General features: G+C 35.6%; 1 protein-coding gene across 6 annotated transcripts in view; it reads left to right on the top strand.

Moving 5' to 3' along the window:
• UBR3 (ubiquitin protein ligase E3 component n-recognin 3 (putative)) overlaps positions 1–13,111 on the top strand; it is a 198,913-nt gene that overhangs the window by 142,901 nt on the left and 42,901 nt on the right. For 4 of the 6 annotated variants that reach the window (XM_013968944.2, XM_013968948.2, XM_013968965.2 and 1 more), the window contains 3 exons: positions 2,334–2,444; positions 6,632–6,844; positions 8,666–8,802. In XM_013968944.2, the coding sequence (XP_013824398.2) occupies positions 2,334–2,444; positions 6,632–6,844; positions 8,666–8,802 (461 nt within the window). The remainder of the gene's footprint in view (positions 1–2,333; positions 2,445–6,631; positions 6,845–8,665; positions 8,803–13,111) is intronic. The other 2 variants (XM_013968950.2, XM_013968956.2) reach the window with 1 other exon arrangement.

The following is a 13,111-nucleotide window of genomic DNA, read 5'->3' on the forward strand; positions in this document are numbered from 1 at the left end:
CAGTCAAAGGCTTTGGCATAGTCAATAAAGCAGAAATAGATGTTTTTCTGGAAAAAGTTTTAATAAATATTGAGGTGAAGTTTCAGTGTTAAACAGTGGTGGGCACATTATTGAATGTTGGTCTTTCTGAAATGAAGGTCTCTTATTAGTAAATGATCTCTTGCTTTTTTTGACTCTAGCAAATTAAAAAAAGACATCTAACAGTTACATAGACAGATGACATACTATTTTCAGTTTTAAAACTAACAGCTTATGTATTAAAAGGAAAGATTAATTATATTTTGTAGTACATTGTCAAAGAGAATAGCTTATTTGCTGCCTACCAACCATTCTAAAATGATCTAATACCCAAATCTGCTTCTACTTAAAGTGGCTCCAAAACATAAAACAGAGATGAGCAGGTCTCCTGTTGTTTTTCTGATAGGTAACAGTAGAAACCAGCTCACCTGCTGTGACAATTTGATTTGTGCTGTCTTCTAATCGGCTAGAAAGGCATTTTATACTGTGTGATGCTTTTAACTTTCAGAAGCTCTTGAAGAGTCTTGAGTTAATATTAGAATTCTGTTTACTATTATTTAGATGGTTTGGTCATCTAATAGGCTATTTTCCAACATAAAAGTAAAATTTAATAGTTTGCTCTGTTTTGATGGCTCTCAAATTTTCCATCATGTGCTGTCACTCATGTTAGACCTCGTACCTGATACTGCCCTGACTTGGCCATCTATTTGCTATAGACTCTAGAGGGCTTCCCTGGTGGCTCAGATGGTAAAAAATCCACCTGCAGTCCATGGGTCAGGAAAATCCTCTGGAAAAGGGAATGGCTACCCACTCAGTATTCTGGCCTGGAGAATTCCATGGACAGAGGAGCCTGGCAGTCTACAGTCCATGGTGTCGCAGAGAGTTGGACATGACTGAATGATTTTCACTTTCACTAGAGGGTAAACTCAAGGTCAGGCTGAAATGCTGTTTGGCAGAGGCCAAATGAAAATTTAAAGAAACTTACTTTAGGAGGAAAAGTCTAGACTGTTTATACGTTGAAAAGAAGGAATTAGCAGAGAAGAAGTTTAAAGAGAAAGAGACGATGAAAGCAATTAACGTTCAAAATGCATTTCCAAAGGGTATGTAGTTTGCTTATATAATCTGGGTTCCTTTTTGTATTGTTTATTTTATTAGACCCATATAAATGTTTAGGCAGTTTTTAAATTCTCATGAGCAGATTTGTACTTTAGAAAGATGTGTGCAGGATGCATCATGGAGTTAAGAAAATTTATTTAAGAATTCTCTCCCCCACAGCAGATCATGTAGGCTTGACTGTTACAGTGGGAATAGAGAGAGAGAGGCCAAAATCATGAATTGTATAGGAGATAGATTTCATATAGTTTGGGAACTAATTATGTGGTATGAAGGAAAGGATGTGATGTAAATAACTTGTAGCTTTCTGATTTGGTGACTAAAACAGATGTAGAGTTTTTAAGCCAAGAGGAAGAGAAAGATTCATAGAGAAATTGAACATTTTTGACACATTGGTTTTATTTTATCTGCTGCTGCTGCTAAGTCACTTCAGTCGTGTCCGACTCTGTGTGACCCCATAGACGGCAGCCCACCAGGTTCCCCCATCCCTGGCATTCTTCAAGCAAGAACACTGGAGTGGGTTGCCATTTCCTTCTCCAGTGCATAAAGTGAAAAGTGAAAGGGAAGTCAAATTGGAGATTTCTGGTTGCCAACTGAGTATTTGTATCTGGCATGCAGGCAAGAGACCCAACTTGGAGAATAGTTGAATATGCTGATTAAGTTCACTCAGCGAGAATAGTTTTAATAAGAGGAAAGCATTAAGAATTGAACCTTGAGGAATTTAAATATTGAAGGGGCAGATGAAGGAAAAAAAAAAAGTCTTAAAAGGAGGCTTAAACCAAATGGTTAAAGAGACAGGAGAGAAACCAAAAGAGAGTGGCATTAAGGAAACAAGAGGGAAGTAAGCATTTGAAGAAGGCAGATGTTAAGGTCAGGTGTCACAGAGAAATCCAGTACCATGTAGAACAGGTAAAATAATCAGTAGCAGTATACTTTATTATATTTTATGAGGTAGAGAAAGGCTGATTCACAATTTTTCTCTTTTTTTACAAGTATAATTATTTGGAAGCTAAAACTGTCTTCCAGATTTAAAGATATTGCCTCAGGGTTATCAAGTCAGGTGTTCCTTTATATCACAGAAATACAAAGCCCACATAGGTATAACAATATGAAATGATTGAGAGGTTTATGTAGATTTGTTTAGGTATGTTTCTGCTTCTTTAAAATTAATTATATCTTGTCTTTTTTTTTTTTTTTTTAAGAGTTCTTGTCTCTTGGCAGTATCAATTGGCTGGGAAGGAGGTGTTTATGTACAAACCTGTGGCCACACATTACATATCGATTGCCATAAATCTTATATGGAGTCATTACGGGTAAGTTGATTGAAACATGCTCAATAAAGATGTTTGTGTCTTTCAGGGTATTAAATATTTTTTACAGCTTATATATCCTAATTCATCTTGGGTGATTTTGATTGCCATTAGAACTATTCAGCTTCACAGTTCCTTGACCTCTTCAACTTCAGGGATTTCATTTTTTTACTTCACATTGGCAACTGACTTCCATGACTGTAGTTTTAGATTTTGCTACTTTAGCTCTAAAGTAGTAAGCTTTAATATACTACCATACCATTATGGTAGAGCACTTGTCAAAGTCTCTTTCTTTACTCTCATTAGTGTGTTTTGCTTCTGACCTCAACATCTCTAGTCCTTTGTTGTTCAGTTGCTAAGCTGTGTCCAGCTCTTTGAGACCCCATGTACTGCATCCTACCTAGTCCTTCCCTGTCCTTCACTATCTCCTGGAGTTTGCTCAGATTCATGTCCACTGAGTTGGTGATACTATTTAACCACCTCATCCTCTGCTGCCCTCTTCTCCTTACACTTTCAGTCTTTCCCAGCATCACGGTCTTTTCCAGTGAGGGGGGTCTCTTCACATCATGTGTCCAAAATACTGGCGCTTCAGCTTCAGCATCAGTCCTTCCCATGAATATTCGGAGTTGATTTCCTTTAGGATTGACTTGGTTTGAACTCTTTGCAGTCCAAGGGACTCGCAAGAGTCTTCTCCAGTACCACAATTTGAAAGCATCTATTCTTTTCACCCCTTGCATTTGCCTAGTACACTAGCACTTTCCTCACTTCATTTTCTTGTACTATGTCCATTGTGCTGTTAATACTAGTCATTTAATACACCTCCTTTGACTTCATACCCAGGTAGCTGGCACTGTTAGAAAAATTGTAAAACTAAGCAGACTAGTAGATATACACATCTGTGATTTCTTAAAATAGTGGCTCAGTTGGGGTCATGGACTGTGGATATTACTTATCAATTAATTTACCTGTCTTTGATCAATTCCCTCTCCTAGTCTCCTTAGCAACTATTCCAAACCTTTGCCTCCTCTATCCCAGACTCTTTGTCTAAATCCCAAGATGCCTTTCCCCTCATCAGAGTCTGTTTCTTCCTAACTTGAGAATTTTTAAAATGATAGATCATGGTGTGTGGTAGGATAGGAAAGGCCATGTAAACTGAGGGAAAAGGGAGGGACTAAAAGAGATAGGAGTTGACAGTCAAAATGTAAGGTGTTTAAATTTACTATTTTCTGATATGGATAGTTCTTTGTCCTTACAAGATGAGGGTGTGTCATGGTAACAGGTGCTAGGATAGAGTAGAGGTTGAAGCCATTGGAGCTGCTGACGTCAAGTAGCTGATGAGGTCGTGAAACTAGGTAAGATTGGTTGTCTACATGCACATTGAAATTGTATAAGAGGATGGCAAAAGTTGGAGTGATGAAGAACACGAATCTAGTTACTGAAGTCTTCGGATATTAAGGGCAATGAATGACAGTAAAAAGGAAGGAAAAGGGGTGATCTCTTTAAATGACCTGAGCCACACAGGGAATGCAAGAATAGTGATCTTGAGCCAGCACTGGAGGTGAGGATACCGGTGTTTGAGGGATGTGAGAAAATGAGCAGTGCCTATTTGAGAGGGCTTCTGGGGGTGCTTTAGGAAGAAACCTAGTTTCACTCGAGGCTAGGATGAAGACCTAGCAGTTTTAAAAATTATAGCTGCAGAGAAGCTTGTCAAAGAATGTCCTTCAATTACTAGTACCCTTGTCTCAAACCTTTTAGTACACTCTTCTTGTATATCTTTAAAACTCACCTCACAAGTCTCCTTCTCTGGGAAGCCTTGTTTGTTGGATTTATCACACTGTTGTTTCTATTTGCTTTTAAATCGTCAGTAGCTTAAATGAAAATGTCTCAACTCTTTTTGCGGTCACATGGTACAGCATTTGACACATGATAGCAGTTTAGTATGTGTTTCTAGAATTGAATTTAAGAAGACATAGTGTTAGATTTTTAAGATCTTGAAGAAATGAATGTCACAAAGTAAAAAAGGTAGAATTCAGTTCTTTGACCAAAGTATTTGAGATCCAAGATACAGTGGAATGAATAATATGTTAAAGAGTTGGGAAACCTAACTTCATTTGGACATTGTCATTAACTATCTTTGTGAAAGTCTTTCAATCGTGTCCAACTTATTGTGACCTCGTGGACTGTACAGTCACGGAATTCTCCAGGCCAGAATACTGGAGTGGGTAGCCTATCCCTTCTCCAGGTGTTCTTCCCAACTCAGGAATCAAACTGGGGTCTCCTGCATTGCAGGCCAATTCTTTTACCAGCTGAGCTACCAGGGAAGCCCAAATATCTTTGTAACAATGGGCAAATAAATTCATTTTTTTCTTTTTTGTATCCCTTTTTCTCATTATTTTTGTCTTGTTAGTAATAATGTTTATACTGTAGCATTCATGCATTTATTTTAGTACATTAAAAACATTTTGAGATTAAATCGTTAGTTTAGTGGCAAAACAAGAGAGACTACTGGAAAAAAGAGTAAGATAGTGGTTAGAACTATACAATAGCAACAGCCTAAAAGAGCAGAATAGATGAGGGTGGTGTCAGGCAAAAGAAGGAAACAGATGTAGCAGCCTGGATTCCTTCCTTAAACTCTGGTTGGCTAGCATATGTTGTAATCTCATGAACAAGAGTTTCCTCCTAGGCATATTTGCAGTATGTATCTTTGTTTCAACCAATTTTTCTTACCCCTCCTATCAGAAACATCTGAAGGGATGCTGAATTAATTCCCCTCCTTATCACTTTTCTGAGTATTTTAACTAAATCTTTTCCCTACCTGTTAAACCTAAATAAACCTAATGCATCAAGTCCAGTCAGTTTTGTTCAACTGTTAGAAATGTTAGAAGGTGTATCACATTTTTTTTTTAGACTTTCAGTCAGTTCAGTCGCTCAGTTGTATCCGACTCTTTGCAACGCCATGGACTGCGGCACGCCTGGCTTCCCTGTCCATCACCAACTCCTGAAGCCTGCTCAAGCTCATGTCTATCAAGTTGGTGATGCCATCCAACCATCTCATCCTCTGTTGTCCCCTTCTCCTCCCACTTTCAATCTTTCCCAGCATCAGGATCTTTTTCAAATGAGTCAGTTCTTTGCATCAGGTGGCCCAAGTACTGGAGCTTCAGCATCAGTCCTTCCAGTGAATATTCAGGACTGTTTTCCTTTAGGATTGACTGATTTGATCTTCTTGCAGTTCAAGGGACTCTCAAGAGTCTTCTTCAACACCACAGTTCAAAAGAATCAGTTCTTCGGCACTCAGTCTTATGGTTCAACTCTCACATCCATACATGACTACTGGGAAAACCATAGGTTTGACTAGATGGACCTTTGTTGGCAAAGTAATGTCTCTGCTTTTTAATATGGTGTCTAGGTTGATCATAGCTTTTCTTCCAAGGAGCAGGCATCTTTTAATTTCATGGCTGTGGTTACCATCTGCAGTGATTTTGGAGCCCCCAAAATAAAAAGTCTGTCACTGTTTGTATTGTTTCCCATCTATTTCCCATGAAGTGATAGGACCGGATGCCATGATCTTCGTTTTCTGAATGTTGAGCTTTAAGCCAACTTTTTCACTCTCCTCTTTCACTTTCATCAAGAGGCTCTTTAGTTCTTCTTCACTTTCTGCCATAAGGGTGGTGTCATCTGCATATCTGAGGTTATTGATATTTCTCCCGGCAATCTTGATTCCAGCTTGTGCTTCATCCAGCCTGCATTTTTAGGCTTATATACTCTCAAAAGCTTGTCTATTCTGCCTCCAGTGACATGAGCACTGGGATAATCTTTGCAATAGTCACTTATAGATGGTGAAAACAGAGCATGGTGTAAGTGGAAGGTGATTCACTTTAATGTGACCTGCTTTTGAGTTACTCTTTATCTTAAATTCACATTTCACATTGATTGCATCATTATTTGAATGTTTCCTCCTGAGAGAAAAGTAGGATACTTAAGCAGTTCGTTGGTGATGGCAAGTGTTGCTTGATTGCTATGACTGTAAGAAGTGATTTGATAAGCTCAAGAGTTAAGTGACTTTGTTTTTATGACATGCAGTAGAGATCTTTTTTGTATGGTTTATTTATTTACTCTAAAATATAGAGATGTTAATCTTGTTTTCTGTAAAAGTATGCATCATATAACTGTATGTTTGTTTCATCTTTTAGAATGACCAGGTTCTTCAGGGCTTCTCAGTGGACAAAGGAGAATTCACATGTCCTCTCTGCAGGCAGTTTGCTAACAGTGTTCTTCCTTGTTATCCTGGAAGCAATGTTGAAAACAACCTTTGGCAGCGTCCTAGTAACAAAAGCATACAAGATCTCATAAAGGAAGTGGAGGAGCTGCAAGGACGTCCGGGAGCTTTCCCAGTAAGCATCAGTGTAAGGCAGAAATATCCTGCTTAACTTAGCTCTGCTTTTCAGCTTTAATTTTTGTTCCATTTCTAAGTTACTCTGGACCTTTATACATTTAGTAGAAATTGCTTTTAGAGGTTTTTCTTTTCCATTGGTGGTTATTAAAAACAAAAATGAGAGTAATAGAACAAATGATTGCTAAAGGCTATACTTTTCCTTAATATCAGTTGTTATAATTTTAGTATATGCCTTCCAGATCATGAAATTCTATAAGCTTAGATATGGTTATGTTGAAATATTTAAAAATGAAGTTAAACCTTATACATATCTTGCAATGTAAAGCTAATCTTTTAAAAATATTCCCATTAGGTATATTAGAATTAAGGTGATACACACACACACACACACTTCGTGTGTAAGTATAGATTTACACACATATTTCTCTGTATTAGAGAGGTCAAATATTGTGTATATGATCGAAGCATCTACCATAAGTCAGTCTATTTTACTATGAAATTTGGTATGAGTGAACTCATCCTTTATCTCTTCCAGTAGGATTTATTTTTTTGATTTAAATTCTCAAATATTTCACTTTTATCACAGATTTATGTTGTGATACCTGAGAGAAGTGAGAGCTATGCACAGTAAATGCAGTAGATTAGTGAAACCTATGAATATGTGATTTTTTAAACAAATCCGTATTTCAAAGCTACTTGTTTTTCTCAATTGAAGACTAAGATTTGTGCCTGTGTGGTTTTTTCTTTTGCAAATCCAAATTTTTATGTATTTAAAATATGCTTGAAGTAAGAGGCACATTAGTATTAGTCCTGAAAAAAATGTGTTTAAATGAAAGATTTTTTATAAGCATGGGAACTGTTCTATGGTTCAGTTCAGTTCAGTTGCTCAGTTGTGTCCGACTCTATGACCCCATAGACTGCAGCACACCAGGCCTCCTGTCCTTCACCAACTCCTGGAGTTCACTCAAACTTATGTCCATTGAATTGGTGATGCCATCCAACCATCTCATCCTCGGTCGTCCCCTTCTCTTCTCACCTTCAATCTTTCCCAGCATCAAGGTCTTTTCAAATGGGTCAGCTCTTCGCATCAGGTGGCCAAAGGATTGGCATTTCAGCATCAGTCCTTCCAATGAATATTCAGGACTGATTTCTTTAAGGATGTGCTGGTTGAATCTCCTAGCAGTCCAAGGGACTCTGAAGAGTCTTCTCCAACACCACAGTTCAAAAGCATCAATTCTTCAGCACTCAGCTTTCTTTATAGTCCAACCTCTCACATCCATACATGACTACTGGAAAAAAGATGGACCTTTGTTGGCAAAGTAATATCTGTGCTTTTTAATAAGCTGTCTAGTTTGGTCATAACTTTTCTCTCAAGGAGTAAGCATCTTTTAATTTCATGGCTGCGTTCACCATCTGCAGTGATTTTGGAGCCCCCCAAAATAAAGTCAGTCACTGTTTCCCAATCTGTTTGCCATGGAGTGATGGGACCAGATGCCATGATCTTAGTTTTCTGAACATTGAGCTTTAAGCCAGCTTTTTCACTCTCCTCTTTCACTTTCATCAAGAGGCTCTTTAGTTCTTTGCTTTCTGTTCTGTGGTTGAATAATAGTATAAAATTAGGATGCCTCTAAGATAAGAGAAAATATTTCTTGATCTGTTTTATTTTGGTATACTAAATATATTTTTAGCTGATAGCTAATATATATCTGTTTTGATTTTAAACCTTAATTTCATAGTATGCTTAAATGATAAACACTGTAGTGTTAGACTATTATTAGAGAAAATGAATGTACATAAATTTTTAATATATGTTTGTGTTTTTTTTTTACAGTCAGAAACCAACTTAAGTAAAGAAATGGAATCTGTAATGAAAGATATAAAAAATACCACTCAGAAGAAATATAGAGATTATAGCAAGACTCCAGGCTCACCAGATAATGATTTTCTTTTTATGTATTCTGTTGCTAGGTAGGTATATATAGTATATAGTTTTATATTTACTTGAGTAATAGTAGTTGATTTTATTGTTTTGTCATTCATATTTATATGAAGAAAGGTTGCATATTTTTAATGTGGTTGACATTATGGCTAGTTTTAGAACCTCCTTGGAAGTCTATAAAAGTGAAGTTTTCATTGCCTTAGGTGTTTTTATTTTAATAAAATATTGGTTTAAGTGTTATTAATCATCATAGAGTATGTGAGGAAAAGTATACTATTCACATTTGGGGACAGATATCTACCTCAAAGCATATGAGTATTATATATGAAGTATGTTGTTAAGAAATCACTGTTCAAGTCCTGTCAAAAAGCAATAATACTTTTGCTTGAAGAATTATAATATGTTAAGTACTTTTAATTTCTAAAAAAAGAACAACAGTAAGAAGAACTTATTTGGTTTGTTTTAAGCTTGTTAAAGATCTAGTAATGTTCTAGAAGACTATAGGTTGTTTAGAAAGTCAGATAAAGGAGAGGAAACTCCTGTTTCCTGATCTCTTGATCAGACATGTTCTAAACCTCTATGAGTAGCTACCAGAGACTCAAGGAAATGGAGGTAAATAGTTCTCATCTTTCAGATTAGGTAGAAATAGTCTAATTGACTGAGTAGGTGTTCAGTACCTACAAAATAATTCTAAATAGGAATTTTAGAAAACTTAGTTGAATGAAATAGAGACACATTAAAAAAAATGGGAGAGAAGCAAGTACAGTTAGGAACTTGTAAGCACATTCTGCTGGATCTGAAATTGTCGACCCTTGAATGTCTCTAGAAGCAAACTTGGTATTTTGCCGAAGTAATATTGTAATAGGTAAGATTTAGAGAAGTGATAGGGCTTGAAGTCATGCAACACGTTAGTGGTAGAGTAGGGCTAGAACTCAGGGATAGCGTTCTTTCCCTTAGTGTTCTTTTTGCTTTCCTTTGTTCAGCTTCTATAAGTCATATATATGTGCAGTTCATCATGGCCATTCTCTGCTCTATTCCTGAGAGGAGGGTAAGGAAAGAGTGAATGGTCTCTGTACTCTTTTGAACCTAGGGAAAATGGAACCAGATTTAAGAAAATTGCAACAAGTGAGTTAGACCTCAAGATAAGGAAACATTAGTTTTTGGTCTGAGAATGCAAATATTGGACAGGGATTGATATAATGGGATCTAATGGTTTGGGAAGTAACTTTCTAGTCTGCCATTCTTAAGCTGTTGTTGGTATTTATCCTGAATGCTTTCAGGAGAGATAAAACAGTTAATCTATCATTTTGCCTCTGAAGGGTTACCAATTGGATACTTGCAATAAAGTATACTTTATGTGAAAACTAAATTGAATGTAATTTAATTTTGCCATGTTTCAAGGTTTTGTAAAACTTCTGTATGATATTGTAATAATGTTGTAGAAGATTGGAATGGATGTAGGCTTTATGCTCTCTCTCTATATATGTATACATATAAACATACACACATATTTATGTTGCTTGTGTATTCATGCCTTTGATTTTATTAAACTGATCTTAAAAGAAAATCCTGGTTCAGTGGGAATGATCTGTATGTGGAATTTTGCCATATTATGATAAATCAAATAATTTGATTTAATTTGGTAGAAATTTTGGAATTCCTATTTCTTGGTTTTAAATATATAAAGTATTTATAGAATATATTTATATAATTTTTAATAGAAATATTTAGAAAGCTTACTGTGATAATGGGAAACTTTTGGAATCAACATATTTTTGTTTTTCTTTTTTATATAGAAGCAGGGACAGATATCAAATGTTTCCTAAGGCTGCATGTAGAGAAATGTAGAAAATATACTCTCCTATCGCCCCTTCCTTCTCTGATCCTTATTGATAAACTCTAAAGCAATGATATAGTGATTCCAAAAGTGAAAGTATATAACCTTTAAAAACTTTATCCTTTGGTTAAAATTACCCAGGCTGTTGTAGTGTTCTCACAGCGAGATTGCATGCCTTCTCTAAGTTTTACTTAATCATTAAAAAGAAACACATAAAACAAAGTGACTGAAAAATTAACAAAAACATGAACTGAAGGAACAAAGCATGTTGTATTCTGTTTGAATAAGATGTAACTTTTTCAAGGTAGTAAACCAGATCTTTGCAGTTATCTTCTGCCCAGTGTATAATCTTGGTTCATTAAATACTTATGATTATAGATTGTGATCATTTTTATGCCTAAAAGGTAAGCACTGAAATATTTAGCAGATTTAAAATAGTTTAGAAAAATGTTTAGAAATAAAATTAATTTCAGTTAACTTTTGAATTAAATGTTGTGATTCTTAAATGTATAGCCATTGTATAGTGTATAGTGTGAATGTGTGCGTTTTTGACATTTGTAATTTGAATGAGATACAACCCTAGTTTCCCAGAACTCAATTTCTTGTATCTATATAAGTAATTTTGTTTGCTCTTTGGGGAGCTTAACGTTTTTGATGTTTAGAAACAAAATATTTCTAGTAGGTAACTAGCATGTGAAGCTTTTTCTTTTAATAATTGTTTTCAAGCTTTGTTTTTGGTAGGACAATATGTTTCTCTTTGTTTTTAATTTTATTTCCATGGTAAAGCATTGGAGGATTTTCTGAGGGCAGCAGAGAAGAAATTGTTGGAATGGTCTCTTTTTGTTGCATTAAAATTAGTCAAAATTACTGTATTCAAATTTTAATGTATTTCTAAGAAGCGTTTTGTTACAGTTACCAGTCATTCAGATGGATTATGGAAAGTTAATTTGGGGGAAGAAAGCTTTCTCCATTTCAGTGTCAATTAATTATTTCTTTATTGAAACAATGAATCACACTTATTTGAGTAATTGATTTTTCTAAAGATTTTGGACCCAAAGTTATATTTAGCTTAGAGTTATTAGTGAGTAGTCCTTAGCGTGTATATAGTGAGAAACATGGAAAGAAGGTGATATATGAGTAATTGCAATGTAGATGGACAGATATCTTTAAGATTTGAGTGGATAAACTGTTCAGTAGAGTGAATGCACCTTGCTTTATACATTGGTTGCATTGTAAGTTTAAACTTTTTAAACTAATTATATTTGAAGTGAAAAGAATGATTACTAAAACACCAAATTGTGAATACTTATTTTTAATTGGAAGCATTTAAAAAAATTTATTTTTCTTGGAGTATAGTTACTGTAGTGTTGTTAGTTTCTGCTATATAGCAGAGCTATATAGCAAAGAATCAGCTATATGTTTACATATATCCCCTCTCTTTTGGATTTCCTCCCATGAATCCTTTTAAAACAAAAGGAAGGATTAATAAGATAGAGAATAAATTACAGAAACTAGAGAATATTATCACTGGTTACATATCAAAACAAAGTGAGGGCCAGTTCCTGGGAATTTTTTGAACACTTTCCTAGGTACCATCAGGGATTTAGAAGCTGTGTTTGAAATGGCTCCTGCTCTCCAGGAATTTACAGTTTAGTTGGAGAGACAACTGTTTAAAATGGAATATATTTTGTTTAAAAATATATATCATATTGAGAAAGTGCTGTAGAACTTCAAAAGGGAAGATGAGCTGATTGAAATATAAAGTATGTAGAAATGCTTCCTTCCTGTTCGAAGAAAAGGGAGTTAGTTCTCCCTAACTTCTGCAGAAGTTAGAGCTTGAGCTGAGTATTCGATAATATAGGCCATGCCATGGTATGATGTTTTCTTCTCTGAGAAATTGAATTACTTGGTCAACTAGTAGAGGTAGGCCCAGGCCTTGCACCCACATTATACGAGTGTGTATTTCAGTGTCTCTCTGTGTGTATGTGTTTATACACACATTTATTTTTCAAATTATAGCTCCAAAAATATGTTAGTGCCAAAAACGGGGTAAAAGGGAAAGCATACTTGGAGAAGCAAAAAAAAAAACTGGAGCATAGTTGGAGTTTTTATATGGGTATGTCTAGGTGGCCATCATGATAGGCTTCAGGCAGTCTTTCTCATTTTTCTTTTAAATACAGAGATTCTCTTTTTTTTTCCTCCCTTCCAAACTAATTTGAATGTGTTTGTGTTAGGAAATATAGAAAGTTGTGTCTGCTTCTCTCCAGGAGCAAAAAGGCTTGAAAAACTTCTGCTTCCAATACATCTTCATTTTTATATCATCCATTCAGGATGGCAGAGACAGAATACTGTTTTGATTTTCAACAGTGAGGGAAGGGCAGACATGGGGACGTGACACATTTGTGTGTTCTTTTGTCTAGCAAGACTTAAGGGGCCAATTTTGTTATAAATTAGATAAGGAAAAGCTGATTGATAGGGCTTCTGACATAGTGATTTTTTTA

This window comes from Capra hircus, chromosome 2, assembly GCF_001704415.2.
Source record: "Capra hircus breed San Clemente chromosome 2, ASM170441v1, whole genome shotgun sequence".
In the NCBI taxonomy this organism is placed as follows: domain Eukaryota; kingdom Metazoa; phylum Chordata; class Mammalia; order Artiodactyla; family Bovidae; genus Capra; species Capra hircus.